Source organism: Pyrus communis, chromosome 16, assembly GCF_041283825.1.
Source record: "Pyrus communis isolate YQ-2024b chromosome 16, ASM4128382v1, whole genome shotgun sequence".
In the NCBI taxonomy this organism is placed as follows: domain Eukaryota; kingdom Viridiplantae; phylum Streptophyta; class Magnoliopsida; order Rosales; family Rosaceae; genus Pyrus; species Pyrus communis.
In genome coordinates, this window is record NC_142580.1 from 2,995,741 (window position 1) to 3,012,635 (window position 16,895).

At 36.2% G+C, this 16,895-nt stretch overlaps 3 protein-coding genes across 4 annotated transcripts; all 3 read right to left on the reverse strand.

Moving 5' to 3' along the window:
* Positions 1-323: 323 nt before the first annotated feature.
* On the reverse strand, positions 324-5,891 carry LOC137732091 (inorganic pyrophosphatase TTM2). 2 transcript variants are annotated; one of them, XM_068471385.2, is made up of 12 exons: positions 5,671-5,891; positions 4,327-4,683; positions 4,060-4,174; positions 3,324-3,519; positions 3,128-3,241; positions 2,844-3,017; positions 2,471-2,665; positions 2,056-2,178; positions 1,821-1,942; positions 1,384-1,507; positions 1,008-1,277; positions 324-830 (listed from the first exon to the last, which is right to left on the reverse strand). In XM_068471385.2, the coding sequence occupies exons 2-12, from the start codon at positions 4,661-4,663 to the stop codon at positions 609-611; spliced, it is 1,992 nt and encodes a 663-aa protein (XP_068327486.1). In that variant the 5' UTR covers positions 4,664-4,683; positions 5,671-5,891; the 3' UTR covers positions 324-608. The 2 variants fall into 2 exon arrangements, with proteins under 2 accessions (XP_068327486.1, XP_088544348.1); XM_088688222.1 differs by lacking the exon at positions 4,060-4,174 and having other exon boundaries at positions 3,324-3,514; positions 5,671-5,811.
* Positions 5,892-12,210: 6,319 nt separating this feature from the next.
* LOC137730488 (peroxidase 11) lies at positions 12,211-14,012 on the reverse strand. Its single transcript, XM_068469475.2, has 4 exons — positions 13,741-14,012; positions 13,444-13,635; positions 12,984-13,149; positions 12,211-12,777 (listed from the first exon to the last, which is right to left on the reverse strand). The coding sequence occupies exons 1-4, from the start codon at positions 13,975-13,977 to the stop codon at positions 12,347-12,349; spliced, it is 1,026 nt and encodes a 341-aa protein (XP_068325576.1). The 5' UTR covers positions 13,978-14,012; the 3' UTR covers positions 12,211-12,346.
* Positions 14,013-14,983: 971 nt separating this feature from the next.
* On the reverse strand, positions 14,984-16,257 carry LOC137732361 (uncharacterized). The gene has a single exon (XM_068471672.2). It carries the CDS (start codon positions 16,065-16,067, stop codon positions 15,264-15,266), a length of 804 nt encoding a protein of 267 aa, XP_068327773.1. The 5' UTR covers positions 16,068-16,257; the 3' UTR covers positions 14,984-15,263.
* Between the last annotated feature and the right edge of the window lie 638 nt (positions 16,258-16,895).

The following is a 16,895-nucleotide window of genomic DNA, read 5'->3' on the forward strand; positions in this document are numbered from 1 at the left end:
CACGCATGTCGTTCGTAAAGGAATCAATTTCTTTAATGAAAAGTGACGGTAACAGTTTTTCAATTTTAATGCGAGTGACCAAATTAAAGAGTTTCTCACATATCAAGAATGGATTGAGTTTTAATGCACTCATAAATATACGAAGAACAAAATTGTGCACGGTATTTTGTTTTGAAATGTCAATAATTAATTCCACAAGTCAAAATTGGAACCGGATCTAAAAGCTAAAAAGAATTTATTAATAATTGTACAAGACAAATTTTTTTTTTTCTTCATTGAACAAACGATATTCTACACTAAAAGTAAAAGACGAGAGTTAAACATTGATCATTAACTGTGAAATTTCTCTATTTCAATATCTGCCCTTGGATATGTTAAAATTAGCAAATTTCAAAATAGCCCCACAAAACTTCAAAATTGCCAAGGCACCCTTCTCTACAAACTCTCAGTCTCAGAGATCAGAAAGCTAGATAGCTTATGCTTAGCATCTCTATATGTTGTCTCTCCCGACCAGAAGGGTAGAACCGCAACAAACATAAGAGGGACCAAAACGAGGTTAAGCAAATTAAAGTGAAAGTTGATGAGTCTGATAAAATTTTGAAACAGCATCAGTTCCTAGTTAGGATACCCTTGTATATGATCACTCCTAGAACGCCAACGGCAAGCGTTGCTGCAAGAGGAACTGTCAAGGGTTCGGGTTGGGCTACGATGTTCTTCCTGCTGTTAGTTTTTACCGGACGAGGTCTCTCTCCCATACTATCCCGGAGAAGATTGCTGAGATTGTCTAACTGATGCATGATTTGACGTTGTCCCCGTGCAACGCTTGACATCTGATAGAATACCGAGGACAAATGAGGAGGCGAAATAAGAAGATAAATGAACCAGTCAAGAAGGAAAAATTATCATCTTGTGCTTCATTACTACTTTATACGCGTGTTGTTATTTGTTAATCCTCAGAATTATGAACTGCCTGAATTTCGATAGGAGGTAAATGAGTATGAAAGTACCTCTTCCACTACTGAAGACTCCTTAGTCACCTGTGAGGAAGAGGAGGAATTAGGCATTATCGCCCCAGTTAACGAACCGTTGCCTAAGCCAGAGATGAAATACGAAGTGGGAACAGAGCCATTGCAGTTTTCAGCTTGAAGAGCCATGTTTTGTTGGCTAGGAGAGTTCTTCATGGTCAGCTTGGAATTCAGCTCTTCGATTCGATTTGTAAAGTCATCCATTCTATCATTCAGCGAAGACATTTGTTCTGAAAGCTGAGTAGCTACTCCCTGCGATAGCAATGAGAAGGAAAAAGCAATGATGATGAGTGATTATATTTACTTGCTGGGGCTCCAATTGCCAATAGCAGATAAGAACTAAGCAGCGTTACTCTACCTGGCTTGCTAGCGTTGTTGATGACTCTGTGTTTCTCTCATCAAACCTTTGACTGCTGGAAGAATACCCGGTAAGCTTAGATGTACTTTTGTCCCGTTGGCTTGTATATGACTGCGACATACCACTGTCAAATGAATTCAGGTCACATTCAGTTTAAGGGCAGCCAGCAACATTCGAATTGAAAATGAACAAAAAGGCAGAGTTTATGCTTAATGATGTCCTTCTGAACAGTTGAGATAAATGCTTTGCTATGTCAGTTGAGAACAATGTTATATGGATGGAACAAAATATAGACCCAATTCTCAGATGGCAAATCTCAAACGCAAGAACCAGCCAGATTCGGCTTTCTATGCGCTCACTATGGTGCATTGGGCAAACATCTAAACTCCGAGTTGCACAAAGAACTAAACTAGACATGGATTACAAAAGAATCATACCTCTTGAGATTCTTAATTCTCATGGCAACTCTATCTGCAGAGGCTCTGGAAAGTGCTTCTTTGGGGCTTGAAACAAGGTCCTCATCTAGGCTAAGCCTCGTCTTCAAATCATCTGGCAAAGCCTGCAAGATGATCAGATCAGGAATACAGATGGAAGATAAGGCATTATACAATTTGAAGTTTTATCACAGCCGGATACTCAGTACACAGAGAGGATAAGATGTAGTTATCATACCATGACCTCATTGACAAGCTTTTCCAGTTGAATCTGTTCAATGTACGTACGAGGAATGTATGAACCTTCCAAGCCAAGCTGCTCGGCAACACATCTTACAACTACCCGATCTTTTCCTTGCACCTTTTGGTCAACAAGCAGAGAAACTTAGATATACATGAGTTACCAAATAAACTACAAATAAGAGTTTTAAAAATAAAAAAAAATGAACAATAACGGATGCAGTCAGAAATGTACAAAAGAAGAACAATAAGGTATCCACTTAATCAGCCCATAATCATTCATTCATCCATGCAATCAAGAGAAAAAAATGAGATGAGCAAGCGTCCATATTGAAGGACATACAAAATTCATGAAGCACCTAAGCATTAAGTGGTTTTAACTTCAGTAAACACTAAACAGAAAATACCAGTACCTGAATATATCGACGATTTAGTTGCTCTAACCAATCAATTTTTACACACACTCCATCGTTGGAGAATACATGGCTGCTCCTTTTAAGGATAGTTGCAATGGTGTAACCCAAGGCCATTAGTCCACCAAGAAGACGCACGCTGACCTCAAAAGTTATTCTTGGTGATATAACAAATGGATTATCTGTCACCCATTCCTGAAATATGCAGTACACTGTCTGATTATGTAAGTCTATGCAAAGACATTTTCTGAAGTCACAACTCACTAGTGCTTGGGACTCTTTTGACATTTCAGCTAAATTCAAATTTAATCCTAAGTCCTATACAATCTGTCACATCTCAAACAAAATACAGAAACAAGTTTTGAAGGCAAACCTCAAACATTAGACTATATTTCCCATCTTTATCCCGCATCCTCAGATATGATTGGCAAGCTTCGAGATCTTCACCAGGTGGTAGAAGGTATATATCATACGTCTCCTCCTTTGCTTCTGTGTGATCTTCAGAAAACACAGCCTTAATTTGATCCGCAGACAAGTTCTTTGCTGACTGCAATAAAAGGAAACACTCAATTGTCAATTTCAATGAAGATGAAAAAATTTAAGGTTAGAAACTAATATCAACGCAACAGAATAATTGGAAAAGGAAAGGATATTAACCTTCAAAATGTAAGTGGGACTCTGAAATCCAGTAAATGGGTTAAATTTGTTGATAATTTTTATATGTGCTGTTTGAAGGTCTGGCTCAATAAATGCCTTGTACATTGGATATACCTGTAGACAAAAGAGTTCAGACTTCTGGAAAAGCATCAACTTATCAAGTGCTTGATGATATAAAGGAGGGTTAGAAAAGTACAGTTTCAGATATTTGATGTATTATTTCTTCTGGTTCTTGGCCAGCTCTTTGTATGTCCCGTAAAACCCTTTTGACAAGGTCAAAGTGAACACCGCCTGTGACTGATACTCGTAGATCCAGATAACGTCGCAACTTTTCACTCAAAGCATAGATGCCCTCAATGATCACAATACGGGAGCTTGGGACTTCAACTGTCCTGTCACCAGTAAATTCTACAATATAAGATTTAAGCTACACCAAAAAAAAATATGATAAGTTGTACAAACTACAATCTTGTTTATGAATAATTTTACCAAGGTACCATCCAAAGCACCCTGGAAGCATGAAAGGTGAAGTTATAGACCATAAAAACTAGAAATTTATTAATTATAAAAAATTAACCAACAGTTATTCAAAAAAATATAAAAAAATGGCCTGACTTTTGAAACAAAGGGCCAACAGGAAGTATAGAAAGGCTCTAAACTAAAATACATAAAGGGTATGATTCTCCAAACGAAAAGTGATATCTTTTTAAGATGGTTGTTTCTTATTCCCACATACAATAAGCACAAAAGTAGTCACAATTCACTACATCCATGACCAACAATTAAACACTCAGAACATCGCCACACATTACTTGCAATTGAAAACAAAGAGTTACAAATGAAAAGACATATCTTCCCTATGATACTATAATTCAAAAGCTTTGTCAAAGAAATCCAAGGATATGCTAATTTATGCAGGATAGGTATTCAACCGGTATCCTGTGCGGGAACTAGACTTGAAGTCATAAACTGGAACCTCAACCGGTTTCCCTGCTTTTAAATCATTGACATTCTGGAGCAATGTGTCGTAGTCTGTCAAGCGTGGATCTGTTTTATATACAAATATAAGAAGAAACACTAATAATTATATAACCAAAAACATTGTGCACCATAAGTATGTGTCTATTGTTGTACTTCCTGAGAAAACATATATATTAAAGCTTCAAAACAAGAGAAAACTAAGTGAGGTAATGATTTACCATCAAAGTTGCCATCGACAATCCGACTGGCATCATTGTAGTTGTCCATTGATATGACAGCAACGCTGGGCATAAAGTTGACTATCTTTTCTGTAAATATAGTCTTCCCAGCCCCAGAAGGACCAGCAACTCCTACCAATACTATTCCTTCATTCTTTTGGGCCAACAACTGGCATGCACGGATTAATATAAAGAAACCCTTCTCAAATGACAAAGGATTTTGGATTGGTGCAATCTCGTAATGAGAAGAATCCTTTCTCTTAACCAATCGAACTTGATCTTTTAAAAGGCCTTGCCGTCTTTGGTGTGAATCAGCACCAGACATATCTTGAGCCATTTCTTTTATGTTGGCTTTCTCTAGTTGGCAAAAGGAAAAAGAAAGGTAAAGAGATATACAATTGACAAAAATGAGAAAACTAAAGAACTCAAGTGTGCATTGTGCAAGCTTAAGAGGCAAAGTGTAACAATTCCAATCGCAGGTGACCACCACAATCTTCTTCATAACTAGAATGCCTCTTCTTCTAGTTACTCAAAGAGGTGTAACATGCACGTGTGGACGCACACATGGATGCCGATTGTGTTGGCACTTCAGATGTAATTAAGATATTGAAAAAGGCATATGAAAGTTAAGGAATTGCAATAATTAAGCATTAGCAAGATGTGACTTGCACCAAGAGACGTTTGAGGGAACTCAGGGTTTTGAATGCCTCTAATTAATGAACCAAGAAGGCACTGACAAACGTCTGCATCACACGGCTATTCGCATAGTGAGAATTACTGCAGTGAGTCTTAGAACCAAGAATTTGACAACAATATGCCTAATACTATTGTCGAAGATTTTGTTAAACTTGCTACAACCACAATATTCCTTGTTGTGGGATGTAACCATAGGAACTGAAGACTCCAATGAACAAGGCATGCTACATGAATTTTAAGAACTACACCAAAACTCTCATAAGAAAAAACTCAAACTTTAAACACAAAGATCATTTTTTTGCACTCTCCTGAAAAACACAGGATCCAAACAACATCCTCCATCACAAAAGCTTAAATTAAGGATCACCCGCATAACAGAATCCCAAACAAAACATGCCCAGAAAACAAAATCATCACAAAACAGGCTCAAGAATCTGTTGATACACACCCTGTAGATCTAACAAGGATTGCCAGAGCAAACCGCTACAATAAAGCACGAATCATAAAACAAACAAACGATTACCCATAAATTGCAATGCCAAAAGAAGCAAAACCCAATATTTGTTGAGTCAAAATTCCAATGGCAGTGCGGATCAAAACGAAAACCAATGTGTGTGCTTGTGGTGATGGGAGCAGTGACCGACTCACTTTTATTTGGCAATGAGTCGAAGTGAGTTCAGCAACAAATACTCAGAAGGAGCCTGGCCACGCTATCGTGGTCGGTCTCTGCTTTGCAGCAATATTTAAGGCATCGTTGATATTTTCCTTCCTGGAAATAGAGGGAAAATCCCTCTGGAGTTCTTGAGAAACTGCAAACCATCGAGGAGAGAAAGAGAGCAGTCTAACAAGAGACGGAGAGAGGAGAAGGTATTTTATAATTCAATTTCATTTGCATATTTAAACAGAATTATAAAACATATTAATTTCGATTTCTTTTTTAATTAAATATTGGTGATGTTTAATTCAAAGAATTCAAGTCCTCCTAAACCACATTAAATTAAGATAACTTTAACGAAAAATTCCTGATATTGTTAGCTTTAACGAAAAATCATATCTTTACACTAAAAAATCAATCATGATACTATTCACCTTATCATTTATTTTGTCCTTATTATTAAAACTCAAAGTTTTCAAACCATTTTTATTAGCTTTCTTTAAATTAAACCAGACTAAGGTTGGAAATATCATGAAGGTTTACAGGGTGAAAAGACATTTAGGCGAACCTTTCAAACGAATTGTTTTTACATCTATTTGACAGAAGGATGACGGGACTCTTCGTCCAACATGTGTTTTTTGACACGAGATATGATCGTATCCTAATTATTATTATTTTTAAATTAAGGGAGAAGCATGATTAACCTTAATATTTTGGTTCGAAATTTTAGTTCAAATTTTTCTATGCAAAAAGAACACAAAACTATCAGTTTTAGCATCCATTGAGACACGAGATAATTGTTGTTTTTGTTTGTTTGTTATTCTGTGAATTGAGGCAGAAAACGTGAAAGACACCAACGTTTAGTTTGTATTCTTTAACATAGAGTTTATTTTAGATGCAATAGAACACAAAAACTATCATTTTTAACATGGATTGTAATGCGAGATAACTGTTGTTTTCTGGTACTGTTAATCGAGAGAGAAATGTGAATAGCAATGACATTTAGTTTGTATTCTTTAATACAAGCTTTCCTTTAGACATGAAAGAACACAGAACTATCAGTTTTAACATATATTGATTCACGAGATAGTTGTTGTATAAGTTTTAACATGCAGTGAGACACGAGATAACTGTTGTTTTACATTTCTGATTCTATTAATCGAGGGAGAAACGTGAATAGCACTGACATTTAGTTTGTATTCTTTAACACAAGCTTTACTCTAAGCACAAAAGAACACAAAACTATCAGTTTTAACATGCATTCATACACGACAGAATTGTTGTATCAGTTTTAACATGCAATGAGACACGAGAAAACTGTTGTTTTCTATTTATTTGGTTGTATTAATTGAGGCATAAACGTGAACGAGACTATCATTTAGTTTGTATTCTTTAACATGCGTTACGACGCGGGATAAATTGTTGATTTTTTTTTTTTTTGTTCTTTTAATCGAGAAAGAAACGTGAATAATACTAACATATAACTTATGTTCTTCATCACAAACTTTCCTTTAGATGCAAAAGAACCCAAAACTGTTTGTTTTAACCTATATTTTAACACGAAGTAACGGTTGTTTTCCGTTTCTTAATATATGTTTGATCCAATTATAAATAACTGAAACTTAGGAATAATAATGACCCAAAATCCTAACATTTTGTTTCTTTTTGTACTTCTTCCAAATTTCAATCAAAGATTCATATGATTGTGTGGTGTAAAATTGGTGCTACATGTTTAGCATGTTTGGTTAGGCAAGAACTATAGTTTGGTTCCTACTTAGACCCCTTTCCATAGTTGGCAAATTCCCACAGCTTCCCGCAATCTGAGAAGTACTTCTCAAAATGTATGAAGACAATCATATATTCATGTACATCGTCTTCCCAAAAGGGGATGAATTCCAGGCTAATTATGTAAAATGTCATTTTAGTTAATTAATTGATTATCTATGCAGCTCCAAATTTACATGGAAAAAGTGTTAAAATGGGACCCATTGCATTTGAATTTGTTCTATAATTGTCAGTCATAGGCATGGAACCTGAAAATTTATTTCACAACACATTAACCTGACACAAACAACACAAAAGTAATAGGTTTTGGGCCAACCTGTTAATGAGTTATATCCTTATTGGATCATCCGTTAAAAACAATTAAAGAGTCGGCCGTTATCGGGTCACCGGGTCACCCATTATCATTTGTTAGATCTAAATATTAGGTATGACCATTTCTTGCATGACTTGTTAACCCGACACGAAACGGCACGACACGACTTGTTAACAAATCGGATCGTTATCAGATCACCTGTTAAGAACCTATTAAAACAAAAAGTTTGACACGACACAATCCATTAAAATAACAAATATGACACGAACACGATAAACACAACCTATTTACCAGCCCATGGCCCATGCATTTGACCTATAAAGAACAACTTTGTACTAGCGTAACATGGCTAGCACTACCGCACATGGTTAGTTTTGATTTGCTCGACAGGTTTATAATTTATTGTAGGAAAGTGATTTTGGCACATTAGTTTTTTTTTTTTTCTTTTCTTTTGCCGATTTAGAATTGAAATGATAACGCATTATTTGTGTTAAAGTGTGATTTATAATGTAAAATTCAAATAACTTTATTGCAAAATTGAATACATATTCTCATGATCAATCCCAATACTTTATCAGATTATGATGATAAACTTGAGAAGGTTGAGATTAAAAGTACCAAAAATTCAAATATTCCAAGGAATTGGAATAATGGCAAATTAGAATATATTCTAAAAGTGAGAGCTCTTTGAATTTATAATTCACGTTCTCATCCGCTGACTAAAAGATATAAATAAAGAAAAAAAAAGTGAAAATGACAGAAAGGGCCCGGGGGATCCAAGCCACCAATTAATATTTTTTCAATTTGCTTGTTTGTCAATGATGGGGCATATGGTCTTTTGGATACTTTGGCAAGCACCAAAGCATCCAATCAATATGTATTCTTTCCCTTTCCTAATAAAGTACAAATCACTACAGAAAGCAAGGAACAATTTTCAAGGAACAATTTTCATAAGAAAAACAAAGAAAAAGAAAAAGATTAGAAAACCAAATTAACTATTAAGGATGACATAGGATTTGATTCTTGTAGATAAACAAATAATCTTTGTCAACTACCTATGACCCTATAAAGTGGTCTTTTTTTTTCTTACTTGACCAATTCAAGGGGTAATTGTAATGAATACGAACAATTTTGTGAAAACCTTCTACGAGATAATTGAGTTTTCGCAAAACACCTCTCATGAAGGTGTCAATATTATAATTACTCTTTGAATATTTTTTTTTTTAATTTTTTTCTAATATATTTCTTTATTTTTTAAGTAATTAGATATAAGAGTAAAGTTGTTAATTTATTAGCAGAATTTTGACTCAAGGGGTTATGTGAAGGTGAATTAAAACTTAAGCAGGTGTTAGTGTAATGTCTTAAACGTGAGAGGATTTTGTGAAAACTCAATAAACCTCATGAGGTGGTAATAGTAATTTTCATTTTTTTTCCTCAAATTTGAATTGTGTGAAATATGATCAGATATTTTTTTAATTTTTTTTTTAGAGGTTCATGTTTGTTTTGACCAAATTTATAATTCACATTCTCATCCACTGACTAAAAAAGTGAAAATGACAGAAAAGGCCCGGGGGATCCAAGCCACCAATTGATACTTGTTTCAATTTACTTGTTTGTCAATGATGGGGCATATGATCTTTTGGATACTTTGGCAAGCAACAAATCATCCAATCAATATGTTTTTTTTTTTTTTTGGGTAAACATCAATATGTATTCTTTCCCTTTCTTAATAAAGTACAAATCACTACAGAAAACAAGCAACAATTTTCAAGGGTGTGAAGAAAATCATAAGAAAAACAAAGAAAAAGAAAAAGATTAGAAGACCAAATTAACCATTAAGGATGACATAGGTTTGAATCTTGTAGATAAACAAATAATCTTTGTCAACTACCTATGACCCTATAAAGGGCTTCTTCTTTTTTTCTTACTTGACCAATTCAAAGGGTAATTGTAATGTATATGAACAATTTTGTGAAAACCTTCTGTGAGGTATGTCGAGTTTTCACAAAATCCCTCTCAGACCAACTCCAATGGTGGGCTAAAAGCCAAATTACCTCCCAAACGCACTCCAACCCAAGGGGAAATTTTGAGCTAAATGCTAAATGCTAAACCAATGCCAAATTCCCCCCGAAATTTAGCCCAGAAATCGGGGTGGACTCTACCCAATATTTATCGGAATTTAAATTTTTTTAGATTAAAATATTCATAAAATTAATTTACGATAGTCTACATATTTATTTAAAAAGAAAATTTAATTTAACAAAAAAAAAAGCCTAAATTCATTCTTTAATAATCCCGGGCTAAAATTTTAGGGTAGAATGGTTGGAGTAGAAAAGCTGTTTTTGGGCTAAAAAATTTGACTTTTAGCCCAACCATTGGAGATGGTCTCATGGAGGTGCTAATATTATAATTAATCTTTGAATGTTTAATTTTTTAATTTTTTTTCTAATATATTTCTTTGTTGTTTAAGTAATTAGATATAAGGGTAAATTTGTTAATTTATTAATAGAATTTTGGCTCCATGGGTTATGTGAAAGTGAATTAAAACTTGAGCAGATGTTAGTATAATGTTTTAAATGTGAGGGAGTTTTGTAAAAACTCGATAAACCACATGAGGTGTTAATAGCAAATTTCAATTTTTTTTTTCCTCAAATTTGAATTGTGTGAAATATGATTAGTTTTTTTTTCTTTAGAGGTTCATGTTTGTTCTGACCAAATGGTAAAATCCATCTTTGTATTAAAAAAAAAAAAAATCTTATAATTTGTAAGTGAGAGGTATTCGGTTCGATTTTCGCCAAATATGAATTTAAACCACATTATTTATAACCCATTGTGAAATTCTAGATATGCATTAATATATAATAAAATCTTTTCTTTTAGGGAAACGATGGGAAACAATACAAAAAGAGCCCTTTAGGGTGAGGAACAATCCTCAACGAGCTCATCAATGATAATGCTAGGAGGGTACTCCAAGCACTCACAAAAGTGCTCCGCAGAGAGGCCAAAACGAGCAAGCCTGTGAGCCACACCATTGGCTTGACAGCAGACATAGGTAAAAGACAATTCAGTGACTGATGGAATGAACGACTTGATGTCTTCCACAATTTGCCCAGTATAAAAACCTTGAGCCCACTAGATGAGGTGGGCGGTAGATCGAAGATCTTTCTTTTCCTCTTTTTCCAGGTGGCTGCTGCGAGCATGTTGACAAGTTCCTTTGTTTCAACCTTCAAAATACAAAAGCAAACACGCTACCCAACATCTCTTGGTCAAACTTAGTTGTTCAGCACCGAGTTATAATTTTATTTTCTACCTTGTAGACTGACATTGGCATTCGGTTTGGTAGCTGTTGATACTTGCATGTTATTGGAGTGTGAAATTTCCAAAGTATGGAAATTGCATGAATTTGTACTTACCATTACGTAACAAAAGTCTAACAGGGTCAAGTAGTCGTTTTATTTTTCATTAATTAATTATTTTGAGAAAGTCTCATTCTCATTTCCATTTTTCTTTTAATCCGGTCTATAAATTCTCCTCTTAACGGTAACACATCGATTTCTGGTTGCTTGAATTGGTATCCATATATTGCATTTAATTTTTAGCTTTCATGGATCTTACGATCATTCGTTAATTTTTAGCTAGGTTAAATATGGCGTGACTCGTGATCCATATTTAGCATTCCGACAACGCTTTGTGTGAGTTTGATTCTCATATATAAAAAATTAAAAATTGGACTATCCGAGTTTGACTAAAAATATTGTTGATGCAATGAAGCGAGTTTAATAGATACTACCATTACACATTTTATAGGAATTAAACTCAATAGACTCATATGTGAGGACTCAAAAGCTTCTAACCCACCAAATAAGAGTTTGTTTAAAAATGCTTTTAAAATGAATGAAAGTGTTTTTAGTAAAAATAGTATTGGGACCTGTTAAACAAGAGTCCTTGTCACAATCCAATTCGTCACCTCTAACCAAACCATATTGATGTATGTCATCTCGTATTTGAGATATAGAAGGGAATACCTTGTATCCGAATAGGACTCTTTGTAATCAAATGTATTTATACGTTCTCAATGAATGAATGAAGGCTAAGGCTTTCTACAAACTACAATCATATTTACCAGTGGAAGGTTTTCTACATGATATCATCCCTTACTTCCTGGATTAATCATTAGTAAAAATGCAAGTGAAATTTTTTTGGACCAATTTTTTGTAAAAATGCAAGTGAAACTTATAAAAACACTTGAAGTACTTCATGCAAGAAGCACATAACAAGTGCTTCTTCAAGGAAGCACTTCAAGTGCTTCTAGAAAACACTTCAATTGCTTCTGAATTCAAAAACATTTTCTCTAAAAACGCTTTCAAACAAATTAAAACTCAAAATTTTTGGCCTAGAGAGTATTGTTTTTTGTATTTCTGTCATGACCTCTTACTTGTCACAATAAAACATCACTCTCCATTAACTTACAAACATAAAAATACATGTAAATTTGTGATCACTTCTTGTTATAAAAATACCAAATATGGTTTTCCAAATGAGGCTTCTCTCATGAGGACTAATTGCAGCTCTTAAGTGTTGACAAACCTGCAATTTTTTCTAACTTCTCCATTCTCAAAGCTTTCATCATTGGTAATATTTCCCAACTTCACCATCGACTCCGAAAACTGCTCGAAGAAAGCAACTGGATCAGCTGCATACTTCCTCACAATCTCCCCCGTTTCGATCCCAAACAAACTAGAGTACATTTCCTGATCCGAGTTCAGCAATCCCTCCCCTTTCAGTAGCAGATGATAGAAAGAATTATCAAAGAGTTCGGGAGTCACGTAATCCATGGCGGTTACGTTATTATCCCCAACTCCACCGACTGGCGGGCACGTCGATCTCAGGTTGTTGAGGTACGACTCCGACAGCGGATTGATTCCTGAAGTTGCTTCGAAGTCCCCGCTATAAATCCTTTCTCTTACGTTCTCACACCGCGCCATGCCGATTGTGTGAGCCCCTGAAAAGATCGGTCACACACAAAATGATCCACATTTTTGTTACTGTGCATACAAAAGATTTAGCTAGCATCAATAGCTCACGTGCATATACACGTGTTTTTGAACGGGTGTGATGGTCACATGTGTTCAATTCCCGCGTACATATATGAGAGGAAGATCACATGTGACGGTCGCATGCAATAAAATTTGGATCTTTTTTAAGTACCTGAAAGAGCCACCATATCTGTGACTGATAAGCCTTGGTAAAAAAATTTGGAGATGATTGTCGAAAGGCCTTCATTTGCAGTAGGAAGGTTAGCCTCTGCAAGTTCAGGGCTAGCAGTTACAGAATCTTTTCTTCCTAAAGGAACATCCCAATAAGGTCCACCCACCTCCAAAGTTAACAACAATAACGAAGCAAGTGTGGGTTAGGCGAGTTGGCCGAGTAATGTGTTAGCCAACTTACAAAGTAAAAAATAATGAAAGAAGCAGATGTGGATTAGAACGTGAGTTAGACGGTCAAGACAGTATGCTCGCCTCTGTAACAAGTTTGATCCATCCGGGCTACCCAAATTAAAATGTAGGTTATAGTTGTAAAAAAAAAGAACAATGAATGAAGGATAAAAACTCTGTTTTTGAAGAAAACTTTATACACATATGTTAGAGGTTTGTATTCTAATTTGTACCAGAATGACAGCTTCTCTTGCAGCAATAGTGAGAAGATCAGCGCATGAAACGATTCCCGGGCACTCGGATTCGAGCTTGTTCTTGATTCTATCAACAATTCTGAAACCTTTTAAAGAGTGTATGTTGGGGGAAGCTTTCTTCTCACCTGTCAGCGTGATCGTGTCCTCTAGCAGAACCGATCCATCACATCCCTATTTACACAATCCAAGAACTCAAATGGGATTCTTAAATTTTAAAAATTCTGCAAAAACTTGAAACTAAACAATGGTGATCATGTAGTCCTTAAAAATGGGAACCTGAACAAAACAGTCGTGGAAATGCAATCGAACCACCAAGGCGGCGTTACGAGGATCAGAGAGCACTAAACATTCCATTTCTTTCTTCACAATCTCAAACACAGTCGGACATGCAGATACGTAGTAGTCCAACGTTAACGGAGGGTCACCTGTGCGCAAGCCGGTGCTCAAAACGGCGAAACCTAGCAGCAAGAGTTGCATAACGAAGGGCCGAAAGCAAAGGGAAAAAGGAGCCATTTTCGGTCGCGATCGAGGGCTTTCTTGGAGGATTGAAGAGAGTCGGAGAGATGGTTGGGACTGAGAGATACATATATAAGTGAAAAATGCAAGAAAATGTTTGCATTGCATGTTGCATGGGGAGTTTTGACTTTTGAGTATTTGGGGTTAAGACTTCGGGGTCAATAGAGGATGCAACTAATATTTGGCCCGTTTGGTGGGTATTCTCGAACCAGGAGTTCCAAACAAGAGTCAAAAGCGCATGCTTTTCCCAACAAACAGAGCCTAATAACAGCTAACGTTCACCCCTTTTACCTTTTACCTTTTACCTTTTATTTTAGGAAAATTAATAAAAAAAGTTTAAAAACTTTGAGTTTTAACGATAAAAACAAAATAAAGGGTAAAGTGAATAGTATCAAGATTGACTTTTTATTGTAAAAATGTGATTTTTCGTTAAAATGAACAGTACCGCGAGTTTTTTGTTAAAACTCCCTATTATCTTTTACAGAACTCTTAACAGTAATTAGACTCCAAGTTATATGATTGTCACCGTGGCACTTACACAGTGATACCTTGTTTCAACAGTATAACCTTATTAGTACGTGATGCTACTGCAAATAGTGTATTCGTGTAACAAAAGTCGTGTTAATAGTTGAGGCTTCCTGCTTACCATCTTCAGGAAAAAGAAAAAGGTCGAGCATATTAAATCAATTGATGTAGAAAGAGTTCAAATTTGAGGATTTGATTATTTCTCTCGTTCTGGTATGGCGTGGACTTGTTCATTGTTAGATTAGGTTAAACGGTGAAGTATGAAATCTTGTCTTAATTATTCATCTTTTTGTACTAAAGTTTTGGTTGGAAAAATCTAATTTCAATTTGTTTGGGCAAAAGAACCAAAAATCTAATTTCAACTAACTCTTAATCTAATGATACTTTTTTGATAATCGAAGTCTCAAGTTCAAAGCTCCTCAACCGATAAACGGATCGTACCAATACGTACATGTAATTTGCAACAAGAATGAGGACCTTTGGAGGAGAGACTTGTGTATGAATTATGAATATGGTTGGGAAAAATAATTTGCATGACACGAGTTGACGCTACAATATAGTCCGATCGCCGCAGTAGCGTTCCGGAATAACACAACGACATCTACAAAAAGCTAATACATGTTCTTGAATGGTTGATCTATATATCAGAAAAAATGAAATTCGCACAACCAATACAAATTGCAGAAAAAAAAAATTTCAGAATTTGTGTAAACCCAGAAAAGCAGATGAGCGAAGAAAGCGTGGACTCAATAAACATGTCAAGTATACAAATCGGAATCAAAAGGATGATGGTGATCCTTATCTTGCCCTAAAATCACATAATCCTCACCACCAGAATCAATGCTCAATTCCAAATCAAATGCTGGGAAGATGTGGGACCTGATCAGGGACAGCACCAAAGCTCCGAGTTGCGGCCACGTCACGCAGAGCGCCGCCCTGATGTTCTTGATTTCACACGCCGCCAACAGCGCCGCGCCCAGCCCATCCACGACGCTGGCCGAGGGGAAATATTCCAGCTTCAAAGACGGCGCCTTTCTTTCCGCGGTGGTCTCCAGCTTGAACGCTGCCGCCTCGTCCTTCGAAAGCTTGCCTCGGAAGTTGAGGGTCTGGACCGAGTCGAGAATCAGGACCCTCTGGGGGACGATCTGGTGAGAAGTGAGCAGCTTGGCCACGGCGTGGCATCTCTCGGCGGCGATCGGGCACTGGAAGGAAACGAGGAGGGTTGGAGATTCAGGGGTTTGGGGGTTTGGGAGGGAGTAGATGTTGCAGGACTTGTCTTTGAGAGAGGGATCGATTGAGTTGCCGGAGAAGGGGGTTTCCGGGAGGACTAGGGTTCCGATCAGGGTTTTGTAGGACACATTGTGGAAGAGGTGGAGGGATGGGGAGGATAGGGCAACGATGAGGAGAGAGGGGCGGAGAGGCATCTCTGCGGCCGCTCCATTAGGATTTTGACAGAACAAGAGGAAGGGAAAGGGAAGGGGCGGTGACGGAGGTGTGAAGTTGTTGAGATCTTCCTGAAAGAACCTCGATGGCGGCGGAATCTCAGTCAGTACATCTTCCATGGCGTATCAAATGTGGAATTACCAGAAGCGAGAACGGAAATGAAGAGGATTTAAACGACGTCGCAACGGGGTATTGAGGATAACAAAAAGAGCGGAGAGAGAGAAGAAAAAGGAACGATGTCGCTTTGGTACAAAATATAAGCACGAATCTTATTCTCCAAGAAAAATACAATTGTGCTTTCTGCAGTATCACCAATTAGTAAAATGAATTAATTTTCTTTTATTAAACCAATAGCGTTAGACCAACTCCAATAATGGGCTAAAAGCCAAATTACCCCCCAAAATTTTCCCCCAAACGCACTCCAACCCAAGGGGAAATTTTGAGCTAAATGCTAAATGTTAAACCAATGCCAAATTCTCCCCGAAATTTAGCCCAGAAATCGGGGTGGACTCTACCCAATATTTATTGGAATTTAAATTTTTTTAGATTAAAATGTTCATAAAATTAATTTACGATAGTCTACATATTTATTTATTTTTTTAAAATTTAATTTAACAAAAAAAATAGCCTAAATTCATTCTTTAATAATCCCAGGCTAAAATTTTAGGGTAGAATGGTTGGAGTAGAAAAGCTGTTTTTGGGCTAAAAGCTAAATGTGAGTTATACAATTAATTATATATTTTAATAATGTATATTTATAATTTTTGTTTGGAATATACTTCTACTCAAAACGAAAACCACCTAAGATGATGAATATCTTATTGTTCCATGCATAACCCAAACATGAAAATCTTGAACAAAAGCATCTTAGGCAAAAGATCCACGTTGAGGCACTTCTTCGACAGTCCCCATCCACCTCGCCTGCCAGTCCGATTTGAAGAATTCAT

What these genes read in the sequence shown, in the direction of transcription:
- LOC137732361 (XM_068471672.2), bottom strand. Translation starts at nt 16,067, where the DNA reads ATGGAAGATGTACTGACTGAGATTCCGCCGCCATCGAGGTTCTTTCAG.
- LOC137732091 (XM_068471385.2), bottom strand. Translation starts at nt 4,663, where the DNA reads ATGGCTCAAGATATGTCTGGTGCTGATTCACACCAAAGACGGCAAGGC. An exon ending in TACATCAAATATCTGAAACT is followed by an intron (nt 3,242 to 3,323) that starts GTACTTTTCTAA and finishes TTTTGTCTACAG; the next exon opens with GTATATCCAATGTACAAGGC. An exon ending in GTCCCACTTACATTTTGAAG is followed by an intron (nt 3,018 to 3,127) that starts GTTAATATCCTT and finishes CTTTTATTGCAG; the next exon opens with TCAGCAAAGAACTTGTCTGC.
- LOC137730488 (XM_068469475.2), bottom strand. Translation starts at nt 13,977, where the DNA reads ATGGCTCCTTTTTCCCTTTGCTTTCGGCCCTTCGTTATGCAACTCTTG. An exon ending in TCCACGACTGTTTTGTTCAG is followed by an intron (nt 13,636 to 13,740) that starts GTTCCCATTTTT and finishes TTGTGTAAATAG; the next exon opens with GGATGTGATGGATCGGTTCT. An exon ending in AGATATGGTGGCTCTTTCAG is followed by an intron (nt 12,778 to 12,983) that starts GTACTTAAAAAA and finishes CGATCTTTTCAG; the next exon opens with GGGCTCACACAATCGGCATG.